At 36.8% G+C, this 23,002-nt stretch overlaps 1 protein-coding gene across 1 annotated transcript; it reads right to left on the bottom strand.

Moving 5' to 3' along the window:
- Window positions 1–16,630: 16,630 nt before the first annotated feature.
- LOC139849225 (uncharacterized) lies at window positions 16,631–17,550 on the bottom strand. The gene is made up of 2 exons (XM_071838886.1): window positions 17,284–17,550; window positions 16,631–17,083 (listed from the first exon to the last, which is right to left on the bottom strand). The coding sequence occupies exons 1-2, from the start codon at window positions 17,548–17,550 to the stop codon at window positions 16,631–16,633; spliced, it is 720 nt and encodes a 239-aa protein (XP_071694987.1).
- Window positions 17,551–23,002: the final 5,452 nt, after the last annotated feature.

The following is a 23,002-nucleotide window of genomic DNA, read 5'->3' as shown; positions in this document are numbered from 1 at the left end:
TGGTTCCGATTCTTCTTCCGGTTCCGATTCTTCTTCCGGTTCCGACTCTTCTTCCGGTTCCTCTTCGGGAACTTGTGAATCAGTCCACGAATCATTCCAATTTACATTTGACTCTTCATTATTATTAGGTGAGTCAATGGGACTTGTTCTAGAGGTAGACATCTATCACATAATATCAAACGCGTTAAGAGATTAATATATCGCATAATATTCACATGTTAAAAATATATAGTTTCCAACAAAATTTGTTAAGCAATCATTTTTCAAGTAAACACGGTCGAAGTCCAGACTCAGTAATGCATCCTAACAAACTCGATAAGACACACTAATGCAAAATTCTGGTTCTCTAAGACCAACGCTCGGATACCAACTGAAATGTCCCGTTCTTATTGATTAAAAACGTTCCATATTAATTGATTTCGTTGCGAGGTTTTGACCTCTATATGAGACGTTTTTCAAAGACTGCATTCATTTTAAAACAAACCATAACCTTTATTTCATCAATAAGGTTTAAAAAGCTTTACGTAGATTATCAAATAATGATAATCTAAAATATCCTGTTTACACACGACCATTACATAATGGTTTACAATACAAATATGTTACAACAAAATAAGTTTCTTGAATGCAGTTTTTACACAATATCATACAAGCATGGACTCCAAATCTCGTCCTTATTTAAATATGCGACAGCGGAAGCTCTTAATAATCACCTGAGAATAAACATGCTTAAAACGTCAACAAAAATGTTGGTGAGTTATAGGTTTAACCTATATATATCAAATCATAATAATAGACCACAAGATTTCATATTTCAATACACATCCCATACATAGAGATAAAAATCATTCATATGGTGAACACCTGGTAACCGACATTAACAAGATGCATATATAAGAATATCCCCATCATTCCGGGACACCCTTCGGATATGATATAAATTTCGAAGTTCTAAAGCATCCGGTACTTTGGATGGGGCTTGTTGGGCCCGATAGATCTATCTTTAGGATTCGCGTCAATTAGGGTGTCTGTTCCCTAATTCTTAGATTACCAGACTTAATAAAAAGGGGCATATTCGATTTCGATAATTCAACCTTAGAATGTAGTTTCACGTACTTGTGTCTATTTTGTAAATCATTTATAAAACCTGCATGTATTCTCATCCCAAAAATATTAGATTTTAAAAGTGGGACTATAACTCACTTTCACAGATTTTTACTTCGTCGGGAAGTAAGACTTGGCCACTGGTTGATTCACGAACCTATAACAATATATACATATATATCAAAGTATGTTCAAAATATATTTACAACACTTTTAATATATTTTGATGTTTTAAGTTTATTAAGTCAGCTGTCCTCGTTAGTAACCTACAACTAGTTGTCCACAGTTAGATGTACAGAAATAAATCGATAAATATTATCTTGAATCAATCCACGACCCAGTGTATACATATCTCAGTATTGATCAAAACTCAAACTATATATATTTTGAAATCAACCTCAACCCTGTATAGCTAACTCCAACATTCACATATAGAGTGTCTATGGTTGTTCCGAAATATATATAGATGTGTCGACATGATAGGTCGAAACATTGTATACGTGTCTATGGTATCTCAAGATTACATAATATACAATACAAGTTGATTAAGTTATGGTTGGAATAGATTTGTTACAAATTTTCACGTAGCTAAAATAAGAAAAATTATCCAATCTTGTTTTACCCATAACTTCTTCATTTTAAATCCGTTTTGAGTGAATCAAATTGCTATGGTTTCATATTGAACTCTATTTTATGAATTTAAATAGAAAAAGTATAGGTTTATAGTCGGAAAAATAAGTTACAAGTCGTTTTTGTAAAGGTAGTCATTTCAGTCGAAAGAACGACGTCTAGATGATCATTTTAGAAAACATACTTCCACTTTGAGTTTAACCATAATTTTTGGATATAGTTTCATGTTCATAATAAAAATCATTTTCTCAGAATAACAACTTTTAAATCAAAGTTTATCATAGTTTTTAATTAACTAACCCAAAACAGCCCGCGGTGTTACTACGACGGCGTAAATCCGGTTTTACGATGTTTTTCGTGTCTCCAGGTTTTAAATCATTAAGTTAGCATATCATATAGATATAGAACATGTGTTTAGTTGATTTTAAAAGTCAAGTTAGAAGGATTAACTTTTGTTTGCGAACAAGTTTAGAATTAACTAAACTATGTTCTAGTGATTACAAGTTTAAACCTTCGAATAAGATAGCTTTATATGTATGAACTGAATGATGTTATGAACATCATTACTACCTTAAGTTCCTTGGATAAACCTACTGGAAAAGAGAAAAATGGATCTAGCTTTAATGGATCCTTGGATGGCTCGAAGTTCTTGAAGCAAAATCATGACACGAAAACAAGTTCAAGTAAGATCATCACTTGAAATAAGATTGTTATAGTTATAGAAATTGAACCAAAGTTTGAATATGATTATTACCTTGTATTAGAATGATTACCTACTGTAAGAAACAAAGATTTCTTGAGGTTGGATGATCACCTTACAAGATTGGAAGTGAGCTAGCAAACTTGAAAGTATTCTTGATTTTATGAAACTAGAACTTTTGGAATTTATGAAGAACACTTAGAACTTGAAGATAGAACTTGAGAGAGATCAATTAGATGAAGAAAATTGAAGAATGAAAGTGTTTGTAGGTGTTTTTGGTCGTTGGTGTATGGATTAGATATAAAGGATATGTAATTTTGTTTTCATGTAAATAAGTCATGAATGATTACTCATATTTTTGTAATTTTATGAGATATTTCATGCTAGTTGTCAAATGATGGTTCCCACATGTGTTAGGTGACTCACATGGGATGCTAAGAGCTGATTATTGGAGTGTATCTACCAATAGTACATACATCTAAAAGCTGTGTATTGTACGAGTACGAATACGGGTGCATACGAGTAGAATTGTTGATGAAACTGAACGAGGATGTAATTGTAAGCATTTTTGTTAAGTAGAAGTATTTTGATAAGTGTATTGAAGTCTTTCAAAAGTGTATGAATACATATTAAAACACTACTTGTATATACATTTTAACTGAGTCGTTAAGTCATCGTTAGTCGTTACATGTAAATGTTGTTTTGAAACCTTTAGGTTAACGATCTTGTTGAATGTTGTTAACCCATTATTTATTATAACAAATGAGATGTTAAATTGTTATATTATCATGATATTATGATATATAATATATCTCAGTATGATGTATATACAGTTAAATGTCGTTACAACGATAATCGTTACATATATGTCTCGTTTCGAAATCATTAAGTTAGTAGTCTTATTTTTACATATGTATTTCATTGTTAATACACTTAATAATATATTTACTTATCATTTAACATAATTAACCAAGTGTATCAATATCTTAATATGATTCATATGTACCTAGTAAGACGTTGTTATAACGATAATCGTTATATATATCGTTTTCGAGTTTCTTAAATTAACAGTCTCATTTTTATGTATATAACTCATTGTTAAAATACCTAATGAGATACATACTTATAATAAAAACATGTTAACTATATATATAACCATATATATGTCATCGTATAGTTTTTACAAGTTTTAACGTTCGTGAATCACCGGTCAACTTGGGTGGTCAATTGTCTATATGAAACATATTTCAATTAATCAAGTCTTAACAAGTTTGATTGCTTAACATGTTGGAAACATTTAATCATGTAAATATCAATCTCAATTAATATATATAAACATGGAAAAGTTCGGGTCACTACACCAAACTGATCCTAAGGCCTTTAATTCGGACCCCAAGGTGATTTTACCAAAATGCCCTCAAAATATCTATTTTAAAAGAAGAGGAGAATCTGTCGCAGACAGATGGCGCGGCGCGCCACCAGGCCGCGTGGCGCGTGACACCTCTAGTTCAGCTTCTTTCTTGCTTTTAAATATATAACCAAAACCCCGTTTCAAGTATCGAACATTATACTTATATACACTACAAATATTCGGGTCTTACAACTCTCCCCCACTTATTCGGATTGCGTCCTCGCAATCCAAGCCGCATGACACGAGGGAAGATAAACTAACACGAACTCTTCGGGCTCCCAAGTGAACTCGGAACCTTTACTTCGTCTCCATTGAACCTTGAAAGTTCTCACCTCTTTATTTCTCAACATTTTCACCTTCTCGTCAAGGATAGCAATCGGTTCCTCGACATATTCTAACTTGTTGTTTAGCTCGATCTCGTCTAAGGGCATCCATGAGGAATCATCTGCAAGACACTTACGGAGGTGGGAAACATGAAATGTATTATGGATCCCCGCAAGCTCTTCGGGTAATTCCAATCGATATGCAACTTCACCAACACGAGCTAAAACCTTGAATGGCCCAATAAACCGAGGAGCTAACTTTCCCCGTTTTTGAAATCGAATAATACCCTTCCATGGTGAAACCTTAAGCATCACCATATCGCCTTCTTGGAACTCAATCAATCGCCTACGTCTATCGGCATACGACTTTTGCCTATCTTGAGCCTTCTTCAAATGTTCCCGAATCAAATCGATCTTGCTATTGGTCTCTAAAACCAAATCGGTACTCCCGATCTCTCTTTGACCCACTTCTCCCCAACAAACGGGAGTTCGACACCTACGCCCATAAAGCATTTTGTAAGGTGGCATCCAGATACTAGTATGATAACTATTATTGTACGAGAATTCCACCAAAGGCAAATGCTCATCCCAACTACCACCGAAGTCAATGATGCATGCTCGTAGCATATCTTCCAAAGTTTGATTCGTACGTTCGGTTTGACCGTCCGTTTGAGGATGATACGCCGTGCTCAACTTCAATTGCGTACCCATATCTTCATGAAACTTTTCCCAAAACCGAGATGTAAAACGGGTATCTCGATCCGAAATGATAGATATAGGAACCCCATGTCGCGAGACCACTTCCTTGATAAACAACTTAGCCAAGGTCTCCGACGATATCGCTTCTTTAATGGGAAGAAACAAAGCGTTTTTTATCAATCGGTCAACTATAACCCAAATCGAATCGAATTGGGTTCTCGCCGTTTTAGGTAACTTTGTAATGAAATCCATGGTAATGTGCTCCCATTTCCATTTCGGGATTTCTAATGGTTGCAACTTACCATACGGCTTTTGATGTTCGGCTTTTACTTGTAAACACGTGACACATTGCTCAACATACCTCACAATATCACGTTTCATGCCCGGGCACCAATAATCTTTCTTCAAGTTAAGGTACATTTTCGTCGCTCTCGGATGAATGGAGTATTTTGACTTATGTGCTTCATCAAGTAGCACTCGTCGGTAATCACCCATCTTAGGCACCCACACCCTTCCTTGAAAGGACAACAACCCACGCGGACCCATAGTAATAAACTCCGATTGGCCCACGATTCGCTCCGTATGCTTGTTGTGAACATAAGCCTCTATTTGAATCTCACCAAGCTTTTCAAGAAAATCGTTGGTAATAATCAAACGTAACGACCCCACTTTTATCGCCGGATGTTGACTCTTTCGACTCAACGCATCCGCGACCACATTCGCCTTACCCGGATGATAAAGTATTTCACAATCGTAGTCTTTCACCACATCCATCCACCTACGTTGGCGATAATTCAAATCTCGTTGATTAAAGAGATGTTTCAAACTCTTATGATCCGAATAAATCGTACACTTGACACCATACAAGTAATGGCGCCAAATTTTCAACGCATGCACTACCGCTGCCAACTCAAGATCATGAGTCGGATACCTCGTTTCATGTTCCTTTAATTGTCGAGAGGCATAAGCGATAACCTTACCCCTTTGCATTAGAACACACCCGAGACCATTTAAAGAAGCATCGCAATAAACCACAATGTCTTCAACACCTTCCAGTAACACTAACACCGAAGCTTGACACAACTTCTCTTTTAACAATTGAAAAGCAATCTCTTGCTCGTTCTCCCAATTAAACCTAGCATTCTTTCTCGTCAACTTCGTCAATGGAGAAGCAATCTTAGAAAAGTCTTGGATAAACCGACGATAATAACCGGCCAATCCGAGAAAACTTCGGATTTCCGTAGGCGTAGTAGGTCGTCCCCAACTCTTCACCGTTTCGATCTTCCCCGGATCTACTTGAATCCCGTTTTCGTTCACGATATGACCAAGGAATTGAACTTCCCTTAGCCAAAATTCTCATTTGGAGAACTTTGCATACAACTTCTCCCTTCGTAGCGTCTTCAATACTTCACGCAAATGATGTTCATGTTCGTTCATACTTTTCGAGTAGACTAGTATGTCGTTAATGAACACTATTACCGACTTGTCCAACATAGGTTGGCACACTCGGTTCATAAGATCCATGAATGCCGCCGGTGCATTCGTAAGACCAAAGGGCATAACTATAAACTCATAATGCCCGTAACGCGTTCGAAAAGCCGTTTTCTCTATGTCTTCCTCACGGACCCGCATTTGGTGATAGCCGGACCGTAGGTCGATCTTAGAGAAATACGTTGCACCTTGAAGTTGATCAAATAAATCGTCAATCCTAGGTAATGGATAACGATTCTTGATCGTCACTTTATTCAACTCACGGTAATCAATGCACATACGCATACTACCATCTTTCTTCTTCACAAATAACACCGGAGCGCCCCATGGCAAAGCACTCGGTCGAATAAAACCCTTCTCGAGCAACTCTTGGGTTTGATTTAACAACTCTTGCATTTCCGTTGGTGCTAAACGATAAGGAGTTTTAGCAATGGGAGTAGCTCCCGGAACCAACTCAATACGAAACTCAACTTGTCTTTCCGCCGGAACACCCGGTAATTCATCCGGAAAAACGTCTTCGAATTCACTAACAACCGGAATTTCACGAATAGGTGGTGGCTCATTGCGAGTATCAACAACATGAGCAAGGAAAGCCATGCCACCGGTAACAACAAAACGACGTGCCCGTGCAAAAGTGCATATCGGCACCGGTCTCCTTCGCTTATCACCATGAATAATTAACTCTCCCCCACTTAGGGTCTTCACACGAATAAACTTATCATGGCATGCAATATTGGTTCTATAACGATCGAGCCAATCCATACCAATGACAATATCAAAGTCGCCCAAGGTCATTGGAATAAGATCAATTTTAAAGGTTTCAGCACCAAAAACAACATCACAATTTTCACACACATCAACCACTAGCACCGTCTTGCCGTCCGCTATTTCGACTTCTATCGGACGACTTAACTTAGCTAGCGGTCTATTAAGTTTAGGCACAAATTTAGGAGACACAAACGACGAATTTGCACCGCTATCAAAAAGAATCCTTGCCGGATTAGAATTAACCATGTAAGTACCTGAGACAACTTCGTGCGATTGTTTGGCTTCATCATTGGTCATCAAATAGTTGCAACCCCTAGCCGTACCCGCCGCCTTCTCTAACCGTTTCACATTGTCGTTTCGCAAGTCGGGACACTCCGGCTTCTTATGCCCTTCTTTGCCGCAATTAAAACAAGTGACTTTGTTCCCGGAACGTGGTTTCGGACACTCACGAGCCATATGACCCGGTTGCCCACAATTGTAGCACGTATAAGAAAACCCGCCGGTAGTGCCCTTCTTTGCACTATTGACACTTTCGGCCCCTCTCTTGCTCTTGCTCTTCTTGCTTGAGGCGTTAGAGTAATTAAAACCTTCAAATTTTCTTTTGGAAAACATGAAATCACTCTTTCTTGGAACCTCCGGCTCAAAACCCCGAGCCAACTCGAAAAATTCATCAAAAGACTTAGCCATACCCCGACTAATCTTCCCCTTGTACTCATCATTCAAAGTACGGTAGAAATCCTTCATGAGCTTATGATCGTCACCAACATATTCCGGGCAAAAACGAGTCTTTGCCAAGAATGTAGACTTAAGAGTAACTAAGTCCATTGAGCCTTGTTGCAAATGGTGCAACTCGTCCCGGATTCTATCGAGATCGGAAGAAGTTCGGTATTCCTTGAAAAACTCCTTCTTAAACTCTTCCCACGTCAAGCCCATACATTGTTCCTCACCATACAAGTTGATTTTATCATCCCACCATAACTTAGCCTCTTCTCGTAGCATGCTAGAGCCATACCTCGCCTTCTTCTCGGGAGGACATTCCGAGGTACGGAAAGCTCCCTCGATGTCGGAGATCCAACATGTACTTTTAAAGGATCTCGTACCCCATTAAACATCGGGGGTTGAGCGTCCTTGAAATTCTTGTAGTGGAAGTCCCGCCTTCCTTCACCTCCTTCACCACGAGGATAAATGTTTCTAGCATCAAGAGCCTCTTCGATAGTGGCCTTCATTCGTTCATTTATCAAATCGGTCACTTGCCCATCGACCGAATCTTGGAAGACTTTTCGGACGTCCGTAAGAAAATCCGCTTTTAACTTTTTAAAGACGGCCTCAACCTTGGCCGAAAACTCGGCGTCCTCACTTGTACTTCCGTTATCATGATCGGGTCCGTTTCTCGTCTTCATTCTATAAAACGAAGTAGGTTAAGCGGCGAAACAAAAGACATAACTCGTATGTATATACATATAAACCACACTACCCCATCTTGCTCAACAATCGTCGTACATTGTTTGTTCGACACGATTTGCGCCCGTAACAATGGTAGCTAATCATTGTTACGCGAGCACGTCGCATTAACTTGCTAGTACAACGTCCATCTCGCTCGATGCTCGCTAAACATACATAACGAATAGCGTATGATTAGTTTATATAAACCTATGCACAAACCAATCCCGATCCGACCCAAAGTCCTACAAGTCCCGCATAGCGCACACACAAAAAGTCTAAGTCTAGGCGCCTATCTCAAGTCACCTAAATCCCTTAGACCATGCTCTGATACCACTTGTAACAACCCAAACCAACCCTCGACCAAACCACGCGAAAATACAAAATAAAAAAAATTTCCTGTGCAGCATACCCGCGCGGCGCGCCATATAGGGGCGCGGCGCGCCAAAGTGGACTGTCCGGAAAGTCTCAAAATGCGAAAAAGATTGACTAGTTCCCGACACATTTAGACGAAACGCTTTTTACCATACATCCAAATATGTAAAACTAACTTGTTTCAAATATAAAATCAATATTTTACAGGCGGGCCCACAACGGCCGTTTTACGAGTTTAATACAATTTACGAGTTTCGACCACCAAAAAGTTTAAGTTCCAAACTACACAATGAGCATGGCGTTTGGGATTAAACTACCCAACTATCGGTCAAACTCCAAGAGCTACTAAAGCCAAAAGCGTCCCCCTAGCATCAAGCGGGATCTCTAGTCCAAAACGATGTCCTTACCTTTGTCCAAAACCGAACCTATAAAATGGTAAACAACGAGAGGGTAAGCAAAGCTTAGTGAATGCAATAATTATACGAATACCTATATAATTATACCTACTTGCATACACTTACACAACCGCAAACGCACTAGCAAACAACATTAGCTTACCGTCGCAATAACAAGCTATAATTCACCAATACCCCCAAGCTAGAATAACTTCCGCATATAAATATAACTCGAATAATATAATATGCTTACAACATAAATAACCATGGTTAACCAATAGTACAAGGGAACGGCACTCGCGAAAACGCCATCGGTGTTCGTAACATCCGTTAGGGCACTTAACACCTCGCACCACTAACCCCTAGGGTGGCACCTTAACACCTCGGCACATCACCCCGAGTGGCATCTTAACACCTCGATGCATCACTCATTATTTTTAAGGAGTGGTGTCTTAACACCTCGACACTACACTCCTAGGTGGCATCTTAACACCTCGATGCTACACCCGAGTGGCATCTTAACACCTCGATGCTACACCCTTCACGTGAAACGTGGTGTCTTAACACCTCGAGACTACACCTTTCACGCTACAACAAATAGATACATTATATACATACGCATATAATTATTCCACTCACCTCGAAGTCTTCGTGTAAGATAACCGAACTTGCAACGTCAATGTAACGTACCCATTACATTTTAGCACATAATCAATTCACAACTCAAGTCGGTCAAGCAACTCACTTAACAATCTAGAGTCTTTTGACCCTAAGTGCAATCCCGACCCATTTTGCACCTTTAACCCTAATAATGGGTTAACTTCACCAAAAACCCTAACTTTAGCCAATTAAGGTATTAACACACTTTTAACCACAAAGTTAACTCGTTTTCATACATGCAAGACAACCTAGGTCATCAAAGACCCACTTGACCCATTTCTAGGTCAACACACCCATTTGGGTCACCCACAACCCAAATCACACTCACAAACATTAACTATAAGTATATTAGTATTTACTTAGGTCTTTAAGACCCATTTACACCATTTACCACTTTCAAAACCCTAAGTTAGTCACCAATTGGGTCTTCATGACCCAAACTTACCCAAAAACCCCAAATTACTCACAAATGGGTTTTATGTGCAATACTAACCCAAACCCTAACCCTTAAACAAATTAAACTAAGGTAATCAAGTTTAGGGCTTACCACAACAATCAAAACGTAGCTAAGGAGGAGATGAACAACTTTAACTCCCGAGTTCTAACCCGAAATGAGCTCCTTCTTCCCCGATTTAAGCTTTCTCACACTTAACCACCCCCTCTCTCTCTAGAATGAATGGATGATGTTTGGTGGTTGAGAAATGAAGTAATGAGCTCACCAAACTGATCCTAAGGCCTTTAATTCGGACCCCAAGGTGATTTTACCAAAATGCCCTCAAAATATCTATTTTAAAAGAAGAGGAGAATCTGTCGCAGACAGATGGCGCGGCGCGTGACACCTCCAGTTCAGTTTCTTTCTTGCTTTTAAATATATAACCAAAACCCCGTTTCAAGTATCGAACATTACACTTATATACACTACAAATATTCGGGTCTTACAATATACACTCATTTATTTACAACAACTGTTCGTGAATCATTGGAAATAGTCACAGTGTTAATTGAATCTATGTAAACAGTTCAAAAATTTTGTGACTTAACATTACAGACTATACTTATCGTGTCGAAATCAAATGAAGATCAAGTTTAAATTTGGTCGGAAATTCCCGGGTCATCACAGTACCTACCCGTTAAAGAAATTTTGTCCCGAAATTTGAGTGAGGTCGTCATGGCTAACAATAAAAATGTTTTCATGACGAATAAGAGTTGATAAATAGAGTTTTATTACTATATAGTAATATGAATAAAACAATTCGATTACCCGAAGAGTACGAATGAAGCTATCACTAAATAGTGAAATGAGAAAGACAAGTTTCATCATAACTTTTGACTAGTCATGGTTGAATTCAGAAAATAAGGTGCGTCTTAACTTTTGACGTTGTCTTTGTTGAATTCCGGAATTCAAGGGATTTAAAGAAAATCTTTGAAATCTAAAAGATTTGATTCTTCGGTGAATAAGGAAATTTAAGATCTTTATAATTAATTACGGTGATCTGCCTCGATTACTCTGTCTGATTTTTCCATTATAAATTAAGTTCTTCCGTTCAATTATTCTCACCATTCCTATACTTTCTTTCTTAGCCCATACATCCAAAAGATTGTTAAATTGCTTAATCCAGTTCTGATCCTTGATATTTTCCTAATTATCATTCCTGTCATCCTTCTTTTCAATCTTCCACCAGAAGAATCTATTTACTTCTACTATTACCTTGGGATGATACTATTCTTAATTCTACCGTGCATGTATATTGCTATTAGTATTAATATCCACGGTTTGTAACCTCCGTGTTGTTATTGGGCTTTATATTTTCTCTTATATTTTGGAGCTCTTTGCCTTTTTATTCTCCTCTTAACCTCTATTAAAGCGAGTAATGGTCCGGAATTCGTAAGTATGGAGTTTCAAATGAACTACATGTTCTAAACAAGAAAGAATGTAATAGCACGATTTGATTTATCAAATTACCAGAATCACTGAGAATAGAACTATCAAGAATATATTTTCTTGATATGTTCAGAAGTTAATCAGAATGAAAGAGTTATGTAACATGACGCATGATGACGTTATAATATGTGAATCATCATGTTCCATTTAGAAACTCAGCATGACTTACTGTAATATAATCACGTTGATCAAGTGTCATTATATTATACTAACTTATGCACCAGTTCCCAACATTACTTCAATAACATTCATATTTTAAGCTTGAAAGTTTACAGAATATAGAAACTAACAGTTTCTATATGATGTAATACTGATAGCACGAAGAGATTAATGATTTCAGATAAGAATAGTTATAAAAATATCTTCAGAAATATGGAGGATATTTATAATGAAAGATACGATGATATCTTGAAATTTCTAATATCAGAGGATGGTGAAGAAAATTTGTCCTCAAGAGTTTGGAGTCAGAAACAAGGTATTCGCTAAAAGATTTTATCAGAAACAGAATCATCAGGATTCTTAATGTACAAGTTTAGTCCTTGTGATTTGTTCAGAGACTCCTTCGTAGTTTGCTCAATCCATTTTTTCAGTTTCAAACTTTTTCTGAGCTTTGCCAATATACAATTCTTTATCATCAACTTTTGGCTGTTGAGGTCGTTTACAGTTTTTGTTGCTTCATTCAACATTTTCAAAATTCAGAGCATTAATTTGCAGACTGGGTGCTTTTTCAGAATTGGAATTCGTAAATCCAGGAGATAGAAGTTATATATATATATATATATATATATATATATATATATATGTATATATATGTATATATATATATATGTATATATATATATATATATATATATATATATATATGTATATATATATATATATGTATATATAAATTGTTGTCGTAGAATCGCTGAGAATTTCGAGATTATCGATTGATGCCTTCCGGTACTTGGTATGGTAATTATCGTTACAAGGTACCGATGAGTTCATGATAAGACTTCAATAGATAAATATATGATTTGTCGTAGAGATTTGAACCAAGGAGCAAAGAGGTTGCTGGTACGTCTGCTGGTAATATAGTGGAATATAAAAGAATTCTCCGGTAACAATAAAAGAGCACGCATATATATCAAGGTTATAGTAAGGCTAGTCCGACTGAAAAGTCGAAGTTGACTTGTTGGAGATGTGACAAATTTGGCTAATTTGGAAAAGAGTTGAAATGGTAATAAGAATGCCAAAGGAGCTAGTACAGACACGTGTTAATTGTTTACACAGGTTCCGAGTGTTTTCAGGTACATAACTATATGCATAAATCTTTCCTTCCGTAGATGAAGTGCGGTTGGTTCATCCTCTCGATTGAGGTGTTTTCAAGAATCATAAAAGGTTTGAACGCAGATTGAAATCGCCAGGATACAAATTAGGTTTAAGATGAAATCAAGTGGAAAACTTGAAGAAATGTTTAGTTTCATATGTTATAATCAATATTTTAATTCATTTTTAATTATCCAATCTTGATAGTCCACAGTCGGTAGTCCACAGTAACAGTCCAATAATTCATATATAGTTTAATATATAATATTAGAATTAATTAATACGTGTCGTGACCCGTATACGTCTCAGACTCGATCACAACTTAAACTATATATATTATTGTAGAATCAACCTCAACCCTGTATAGCTAACTCCAGCATTACTGCATATAGAGTGTCTATGGTTATTCCAAATAATATATATAGATGCGTCGATATGATATGTCAAAACCTTGTATACGTGTCCCGATATTTAAAGTGCGTAAAATAAATAACAGAAATTTAATGACGATAAATAAAGTGTGTAAAGTAAATAACAAAAATTAAATGACGATAAATGAAATTGCGATAATTAAATTGCGATAAATAAACTGTGATAAATTAAATGTAATCAGTTAGCTAGGAACAGTTAGCTAGGAACAGTTAGCGTGGATTCTTAACAAAATTTTTCTCATAGTTAATTTGTTTGTTTCTAACAAATTTTATTTTGTCCAATGTTTTCTTCATTATGCCACTTGCTGGATTCTGATAGGTCAAAATCGAAATATGAAATTGAAGAAAAATGGTTATTCTGCTGTAAACGGATACGTATATCTGTGGATGTAAGTAGGATAGTAAATGACTGTTGAATCAGATTCGAAGAATGTACAATGTAACATGTTAATATGAAAGCTAAATATTTCCTCGGGTATTACCTACCTTTTAAAATATTTTCACCATTAACAGTTTGTACGAAAGAATTTTCAATTACAATCTTTATGAAAATATATATACATATATATTTTCTTCATAGGTAATTATAGATTTAATGAGTCAATATGATATTAAACTCATTTGATTTTCGGTTTAAGCTAGAATAAATAATCTCTAAAACTTTTAGAAATCACATATTCATCGCAGAATATTTCTTCAATGAAGTTATGAATTAATACTTCATCGTTCATTGTTGTTGGTACTCCTTGGTATCTATGGTGCGTATGACGTTGATGTTCGTGTGACAAATTGTGAAGTTGAGGTTTCCGATGCGGTTGTTGTTGGTGGTGGTAATGGTACTATTGGCGTTGATGATGGTGGTACTGGTTATGCTGCTGGTGCTGCTGCTGGTGTTTATAACCTTTGCACCATATTCTCCATAGCCGTAACCCGAGCGCAAAGTTCATTGACTTCTTTTATTATTCCGGAATGATTTGTCGGTCGGAACGAGCGGATGAATAAGTTTTAGAATTGTGGATAGAATATAATCGTGTCGAGCTACTCTGGAAATAAGGGTAAAAATGGTGTTTCGGACTGATTCGCCGTAAGTGTTTAAGGTTCTTTGCCAAAAGGGAAATTTGGTTGGTGGAAAGGAATTGTCTTCTTCTCGTTTTCGTTGATTAAGTCGACTACGAACTCATCAGATGAATTGGGGATAGATAATTGGTTGGTTCATTCGGGTGACACTGCTTTCGGAGCTTAGGTGAAACTCCATAGCGGAATAGCTGTCGGAACCTGAGGAATTCGAACTGGTTGAGGGATTCATCTCGTACGATCAGATGAATGATTTTCGATAAGAAATAGATTATAGGATGTAGATTAGTGCTCTGCAATACATAATTTACATATGCATATATAATACTAAAATCCCATAAGTTACGGAGTAATCTACTGAAGCTGTCAGACAACGGTAACAATAACAGATACGCTAAGATATGAATTTATCTACACACTGTCTATGCAATAGAGGCAGTAAGATGTGTCTAGACTAAGAATGATAAGCAGGTAATTTCCTAAGGATGATAAGCAGATGATTTTCGACAAAAATGATAAGCAAAACTTTTGACATGCAGACACGGTCGAAGTCCAGACTCACTAATGCATCCTAACGACTTATCAGTTAGACACACTAATGCAGACCTGGTTCGCTAAGACCACCGCTCTGATACCAACTTTCATGACCCATCCTAATTCATCCGGACGAAGTCCATATCAATTACAAACGATTCACAATAGTTGATTACATCGCGAGGTTCTTGACCTCTATATGATACATTTTACAAACATTGCATTCGTTTTTAAAAGACAAACTTTCATTTACATCGACAGTTAACAGCATGCATACCATTTTATAATAATTATTTATATAAGTAATAGTAATAATTTTATTTTAATAAAATTTATATTTACAATATTTATTATTAATTATAGAAATAAAATACTAATAATAATAACTATAGAATACTTATAAAACTAATAAAAGTAAATATATTAACACTATAATCATATTAGTAATAACAATAAGGATGATTTTAATGATAACTTTATTAGTAACACTAATAATAATACTAATTTTAACAATATGGATATTATTATATGATAATAATAATAATATTAACAATAATCTAATAATTTGTACATATTTGGTTTCATATTTATATCACACAATTATTAATACTGATATTAATATTATTATGTTTATTTTTATAATAATACTAAGAGAAATAAAATTATAGCAACTATATTTTAACTTGTAGATAATATTATACATTATTATTTATGTTATAATTACTAATTATATAATATACTCATTTTATTATTAATTCAATTATTTTATTCATTACTTTAAATTTTCAATTCAATTTGAATGATTTAATTATATTATTTTAATTTAATTTAATCTATACACTTATAAATATATACATATATATATATATATACACACATTTATTTACAACAACTGTTCGTGAATCGTTGGAAATAGTCACATGGTTAATTGAATCTATGTAAACAGTTCAAAAATTTTGTGACTTAACATTACAGACTTTGCTTATCGTATCGAAATCCAATGAAGATCAAGTTTAAATTTGGTCGGAAATTCCTGGGTCATCACACAAACCCTAATTCGAGAGCCTATAAATACATAGCTCTTGAACCCTAAAAACACAATCGTTACTAATACGTAACATAGCTTACACACTATCGTACGAACAAGCTTCATACGATCATTCACATAAAGACTTTCAGGTATGTTACAAACTATGAAACCTTCATGTCTTTAGGCCACTCAATGTCATATGCTAGGTTATTGGTGGACTCTCAAATCGGCCACCCTGTCGGAATTGAAAAAATGCCGGTGTGGGTTATCCACGACTAAAGTCGGAGGTTCGAATATTGTCCTTAAACCCTTTTATGCACTAAAGCGTAGGTTCACCTTGACCTCGTAAAAATATGCTTGATTAAGAATAGCAACCGGCTCTACCACATACTCTAGTTTGTCATTTAGAGTAATTTCATTCAACAGTAACCCCATCGATTCATCCGAAAGACACTTGCGAAGATAGGAAACATGGAAGGCGTTATGGATTCCCGCAATCCCTTCGGGTAACTCCAAACGATCACCAACACGTGACAACACTTTAAAAGGTCCAATAAATCGATGAGAATGCTTTCCCCACTTTTGGAACCTAATTATACCCTTCCATGGCGACACCTTAAGCATCACCATATCACCTTCATTAAATTCAATCGGTCTCCTACGCTTAACCACATACGAATTTTGTCGATCTTGTGCTGCTTTGAGGCGAGCATGAATATCAATCTTTTGGTTCATCTCAAGAACCAATTCGGTACCACCAACCTCCTTTTGAACCACCTCACCCCAAGAAATCAGGGTTCGGCATCATCGCCTATAAAGCATCTCAAACGGTGGCATTCCAATACTAGCATGGTAGCTATTATTGTACGAAAACTCCACCAATGGAAAATGCTCATCCCAACTTCCACCAAAGTCAATTACACAAGCCCGAAGCGTATCCTCCAAGCTTTGGATGGTTCTTTCACTTTGACTGTACGTTTGAGATGAAAAGCGGTGCACAATTTCACTTGAGTACCCATTTCGGTATGAAACTTACCCGAAAATCGAGAAGTAAAGCGTGTATCTTGATCCGAAACAACGGAAACCGGTACCCCATGTCTCAAAATCACCTTTTTAGTAAACAAAATTTCCAACATCTCTGACGAAATCGCCTCGCGTATTGGGAGAAACAATGCACTTTTCTTCAACCGATCAACCATTACCCAAATTTTAGCATATTGGGTTCTCACCATTTTTGACAACTTAGTGATAAAATCCATGGTAAGATGTTCCCACTTCTACTTCGGGGTCTCTAACGGTTGCACCATACCATAAGGCTTTTGATGCTCGACCTTAACTTGCAAGCAAGCAACACTTTGCTCAACGTACTTAACCACAACACGCTTCATACAGGGCCACCAATACTCTTTCTTCAAGTCAAGATAGATCTTGGTAGCACCCGGATGAATAGAATATTTCGATTTGTGCGCCTCATCGAGTAGCACCGTACAGTGACCACCGAATTTTGGAACCCACACCCGACCTTGAAAACACCACAACCCATGCTTACCTAGGATAATCAACTTCGTTAATCCTTGAATTCGCTCTTCACGCTTATGATTAAAAATAACCTCAATTTGAACCTCACCGAGTTTCTTAAGAAAATCATTTGAAAGAATCATTCGCAACGATTTCACTTGCAAACTCGGGACTTGGTTCTTCCGACTAAACGCATCTGCAACCACATTAGCTTTATGCGGGTGGTAAAGTATCTCAAGATCGTAATCCTTCAACAAATCCAACCACCGCCGTTGACGGTTGTTTAAATCGCGTTGATCAAAGAAGTACTTTAAATTCTTATGATCTGAATAAACCGTACATTTAACACTATAAAGGTAATGTCGCCAAATTTTTAACGCATGAATCACCGCCGCCAACTCAAGATCATGAGTCAGGTAGTTCTTCTCGTGCTCTTTTAGTTGTCTCGCACTTTACAGCTTTGTATAAGAACACAACCGAGCCCACTAATCGAGGCATCACAATACACCACCATATCTTCCACCCCTTCTGATAACACTAACACCGGAGCTTGACACAATTTACTCTTCAATAGTTGAAAAGCATTCTCTTGTACATCATCCCATTCGAACTTCACATTCTTTCGAGTTAGCTTTGTTAAGGACGAAGCAATCTTGGAAAAATCTTGAATGAACAGACGATAATAACCGGCCAATCTGAGAAAACTTCAGACTTTCGTAGGTGTAGTTGGCCGTTCCCAACCTTTAACCGCCTCAATCTTCCCCGAATCTACTTTAATCCCCTTGTGATTCACGATTTGGCTGAAATGTCCCGTTAATATCGATTATAAACGTTTCATATTAATTGATTTCATTATGAGGTTTGACCTCTATATGAGACATTTTTCAAAGACTGCATTTGATTTTAAAACAAACCATAACCTTTATTTTATCGATAAAGATTTAAAAAGCATAACGTAGATTATCAAGTAATGATAATCTAAAATGTTGCATTTACACACGACAATTAGATAATGGTTTACAATAATATTACACAACAATTTAAGTCTTCGAATGCAGTTTTTAAACAATATATTACAAGCATGTATATTCCAAATCTTGTCCTTAATTTAGCATGCAACAGCGGAAACTCTTAACAATCACCTGAGAATAACATGCTTAAAATATCAACAAAAATGTTGGTGAGTTATAGGTTTAACCTCTCTCTCTCTCTCTCTATATATATATATATATATATATATATATATATATATATATATATATATATATATATATATATATATATATATCAAATTGTAATAATAGACCACAAGATTTCATTTTTCATAAACATCCATCTCATATCAGGCATTTCGTAAACTGCATAGAGATAAAAATCATTCATATGGTGAACACCTGGTAACCGACATTAACAAGATGCATATAGAATATCCCCATCATTCCGGGACTCTCATCGGACATGATAAAATCGAAGTACTAAATCATCCGTAACCCGGATGGGGCTTGTTGGGCCCGATAGATCTATTTTTAGGATTCGCGTCAATTAGGGGCCAATTCCCTAATTCTTAGGTTACCAAGCTAAAAAGGGGCATATTCGGTTCGATAATTCAACATAGAATGTAGTTTCGATTACTTGTGTCTATTTTGTAAAACATTTATAAAACTGCATGTATTCTCATCCCAAAAATATTAGATTTTAAAAATGGGACTATAACTCACTGTAACAACCCAAACCAACCCACGACTAAACCGCGTGAAATGCAAAATAAATTTTTTTTTAACTGTCCAGCAACTGGCGCGGCGCGCCGAAGTGGTCTGTCCCAAAAGTCTTTAATTGCGAAAAAGATCGACTAGTTCCCGACACTTTTAGACGAAACGCTTTTTACCATACATCCAAATATGTAACACTAACCTGTTTGAAACATAAAATCAATGTTTTACAAGCGGGGCCCACGTGACCCAAATTACAAGTTTAATACAAGTTAAGAGTTTCGACCACCAAAAAGTTTAAGTTCCAAACTACACAATGAGCATGGCGTTTGGGATTAAACTACCCAACTATCGGTCAAACTCCAAGAGCTACTAAAGCCAAAAGCGTCCCCTAGCATCAAGCGGGATCTCTAGTCCAAAACGATGCCCTTACCCTTGTCCAAAATCGAACCTATAAAATGGTAAACAACGAGAGGGTAAGCAAAGCTTAGTGAATGCAATAATTATACGAATACATATATAATTATACCTACTTGCATACACTTACATACCAGACCGCAAATACGCTAGCATACACATTTAGCTTATCGTCACAATAACAAGCTATAAATCTCCAATACCACAAGCTAGCATAACAACCGCATGTGAATATAACTCGAATAATATACTATGCTTACAACACAAATAACCATGGTTAACCAATAGTACAAGGGAACGACGCTCGCGAAAACGCCATCGGTGTTCACAACATCCGTTAGGGCACTTAACACCTCGCACCACTAACCCCTAGGGTGGCACCTTAACACCACGGCATATCACCCCGAGTGGCATCTTAACACCTCGATGCATCACTCATTAATTTACGGAGTGGCGTCTTAACACCTCGACACTACACTCCTAGGTGGCATCTTAACACCTCGATGCTACACCCGAGTGGCATCTTAACACCTCGATGCTACACTCTTCATGTGAAACATGGTGTCTTAGCACCTCGACACTACACATTTCACGCTACAACAAATAGATACATTATATACATACGCATATAATTATTCCACTCACCTCAAAGTCTTGTGAAAAGATACCTGAGCTTGCAAGACCTCAAAGTAACGTACCTATCATATTATACACCTCATTAAACACAAACTCAAGTCGGTCAACCAAACCCTTTCACCATTCTAAGCCATTTTGACCCAAGGTGCAATTTCAACCCATTTGCACCCTTAACCCTAATTTGGGTCAACACACACCAAAACCCTAATCATTCGTCAAGATGGGTTTAAAACACATTTAGGTCACAAGGCTAACTCGTTTTCATACTTGCTAGGCTACTTAGGTCATTAAAGGACTCATTTGACCCATTTCAAGGTCAACACACCCATTTGGGTCATCCATACCCAATAACACCCATTTACATATTATTAAAGTGTTCTAGCAACTAACTAACCAAATTTAAGACTCAAAAGTCCAATTAACACATTCAAATCCTAGGTTAGTCATCAATGAGCCTTCATAACCCATATTCACCTAAAATACTAACAAAATGGGTCTTTGGTTCATCACTAGCCCAAACCCTAACCCTTAAAGCAATTAAAGTAAGAAATTGGGTTTTATACCTTACCAACACAATCACCACGTAGCTATCGACTAGATGAACAACTTTAAAACTTGCACCGAGACCCGATTCAACCTCTTTCACTCTTTAATGGAGCTTTCTCTCTCAAGGATTGCACTCTCTCTCTAGAGTTTAATTGGAGAAGATGAGGTTGTTGTGGGAGTAGTAAATGAGCTCCCCAAAACTTATCTAGGGTATTAAATTCGGCCCCAAAGTGAAATTACACAATTGCCCTCAAAATATCTATTTTAAAAAGAATAAAGGAATCTTTCGCAGACAGATGGCGTGGCGCTCCACCTAGCCGCGTGGCGCGCGACCCTCCCAGTTTAGCATCTTTTGTCTTTTTAATTATGTACAACAAAAACCCCAAACTTGAGTAACCCATATACACATATGTACACTATGAATACTCGGGTCTTACAACTCTCCCCCACTTATTCGGATTGCGTCCTCGCAATCCAAGCCGCATGACACGAGGGAAGATAAACTAACACGAACTCTTCGGGCTCCCAAGTGAACTCAGAACCTTTACTTCGTCGCCATTGAACCTTAAAAGTTCTCACCTCTTTATTCCTCAACATTTTCACCTTCTCGTCAAGGATAGCAATCGGTTCCTCGACATACTCTAACTTGTTGTTTAGCTCGATTTCGTCTAATGGCATCCATGAAGAATCATCCGCAAGACACTTACGGAGGTGGGAAACATGAAATGTATTATGGATCTCCGCAAGCTCTTCGGGTAATTCTAATCGATATGCAACTTCACCAACACGAGCTAAAACCTTGAACGGCCCAATAAACCGAGGACTAACTTTCCCCGTTTTCGAAATCGAATAATACCCTTCCATGGCGAAACCTTAAGCATCACCATATCGCCTTCTTGGAACTCAATCAATCGCCTACGTCTATCGGCATACGACTTTTGCCTATCTTGAGCCTTCTTCAAATGTTCCCGAATCAAATCGATCTTGCTATTAGTCTCTAAAACCAAATCGGTACTCCCGATCTCTCTTTGACCCACTTCTCCCCAACAAACGGGAGTTCGACACTGATATTGCTCTAAACATACGTATTATTCGACGCAATATCACTTATATTTCATAGGTTTTTACCATCTACAAAGACATTCAATGAGCATTTCACGAGAAAAACGATAAAAGTAGACAAGAGCTTGCTATTCAAAGAAACGACGATAAAACGATAGTTTTAACCAAATTTATATCAAGAAATGTTTATCCGAATGAAAGTACAAGATAATTGAAGAAAAGAGTTCAAATGAAAAGTGCCAAGTCAATTTAACGTCAACACGGGATCAACATAGAACAAACGAAAAAGAAAAATAAAGAAAACTGCCATTATCTCTTACGCGAATCGTGTAGAGTCACACGAAACGCGTAGTAATTTAGCCTTACGCGAATCGTGTGACCTCTACACGAAACGCGTAATGTTAGGCCGAATTTAATCATTCATCAGATAAGGGCGGCTGCTTTTTGGAGATAAAAACTAATTCTTTTAGAATTGAGATACAGCAATGAAGTCCATCAACTATCACCTACTACATCTTGTAGGCTTTAAATACGGAGTACTAGTTGAACATCAAAGTGTACAGAAAATATTAGACAACAACACATACAACAATTACTATAGTTAAATATATTGTCATTTTATTACTCTGTAAAATTAGTTTCAATTATTTAGGGGGTATTGTTCGTGATTAAGGGTGTTATTGTACGCGTGAAAGGGGTGTTATTATTGTAATTTTCCTACCGTTTGAAGTTAGTGAAAGTGAAGATATTTTAGTAAGTTTACTCTGTTAAAATTAGCGTTGTTATTATGTTTGCA

Source organism: Rutidosis leptorrhynchoides, chromosome 5, assembly GCF_046630445.1.
Source record: "Rutidosis leptorrhynchoides isolate AG116_Rl617_1_P2 chromosome 5, CSIRO_AGI_Rlap_v1, whole genome shotgun sequence".
Taxonomy (NCBI): domain Eukaryota; kingdom Viridiplantae; phylum Streptophyta; class Magnoliopsida; order Asterales; family Asteraceae; genus Rutidosis; species Rutidosis leptorrhynchoides.
This window is presented reverse-complemented; position numbering and strand designations above follow the sequence as displayed.

Bases quoted from the DNA above. Each gene is read 5' to 3' on its own strand.
- LOC139849225 (XM_071838886.1), bottom strand. From the start codon at position 17,550: ATGGTGAGAACCCAATATGCTAAAATTTGGGTAATGGTTGATCGGTTG. The intron at 17,084-17,283 runs GTGAAAGAACCA...GTGGTTCAAAAG, and splicing joins ATCTCAAACGTACAGTCAAA to GAGGTTGGTGGTACCGAATT.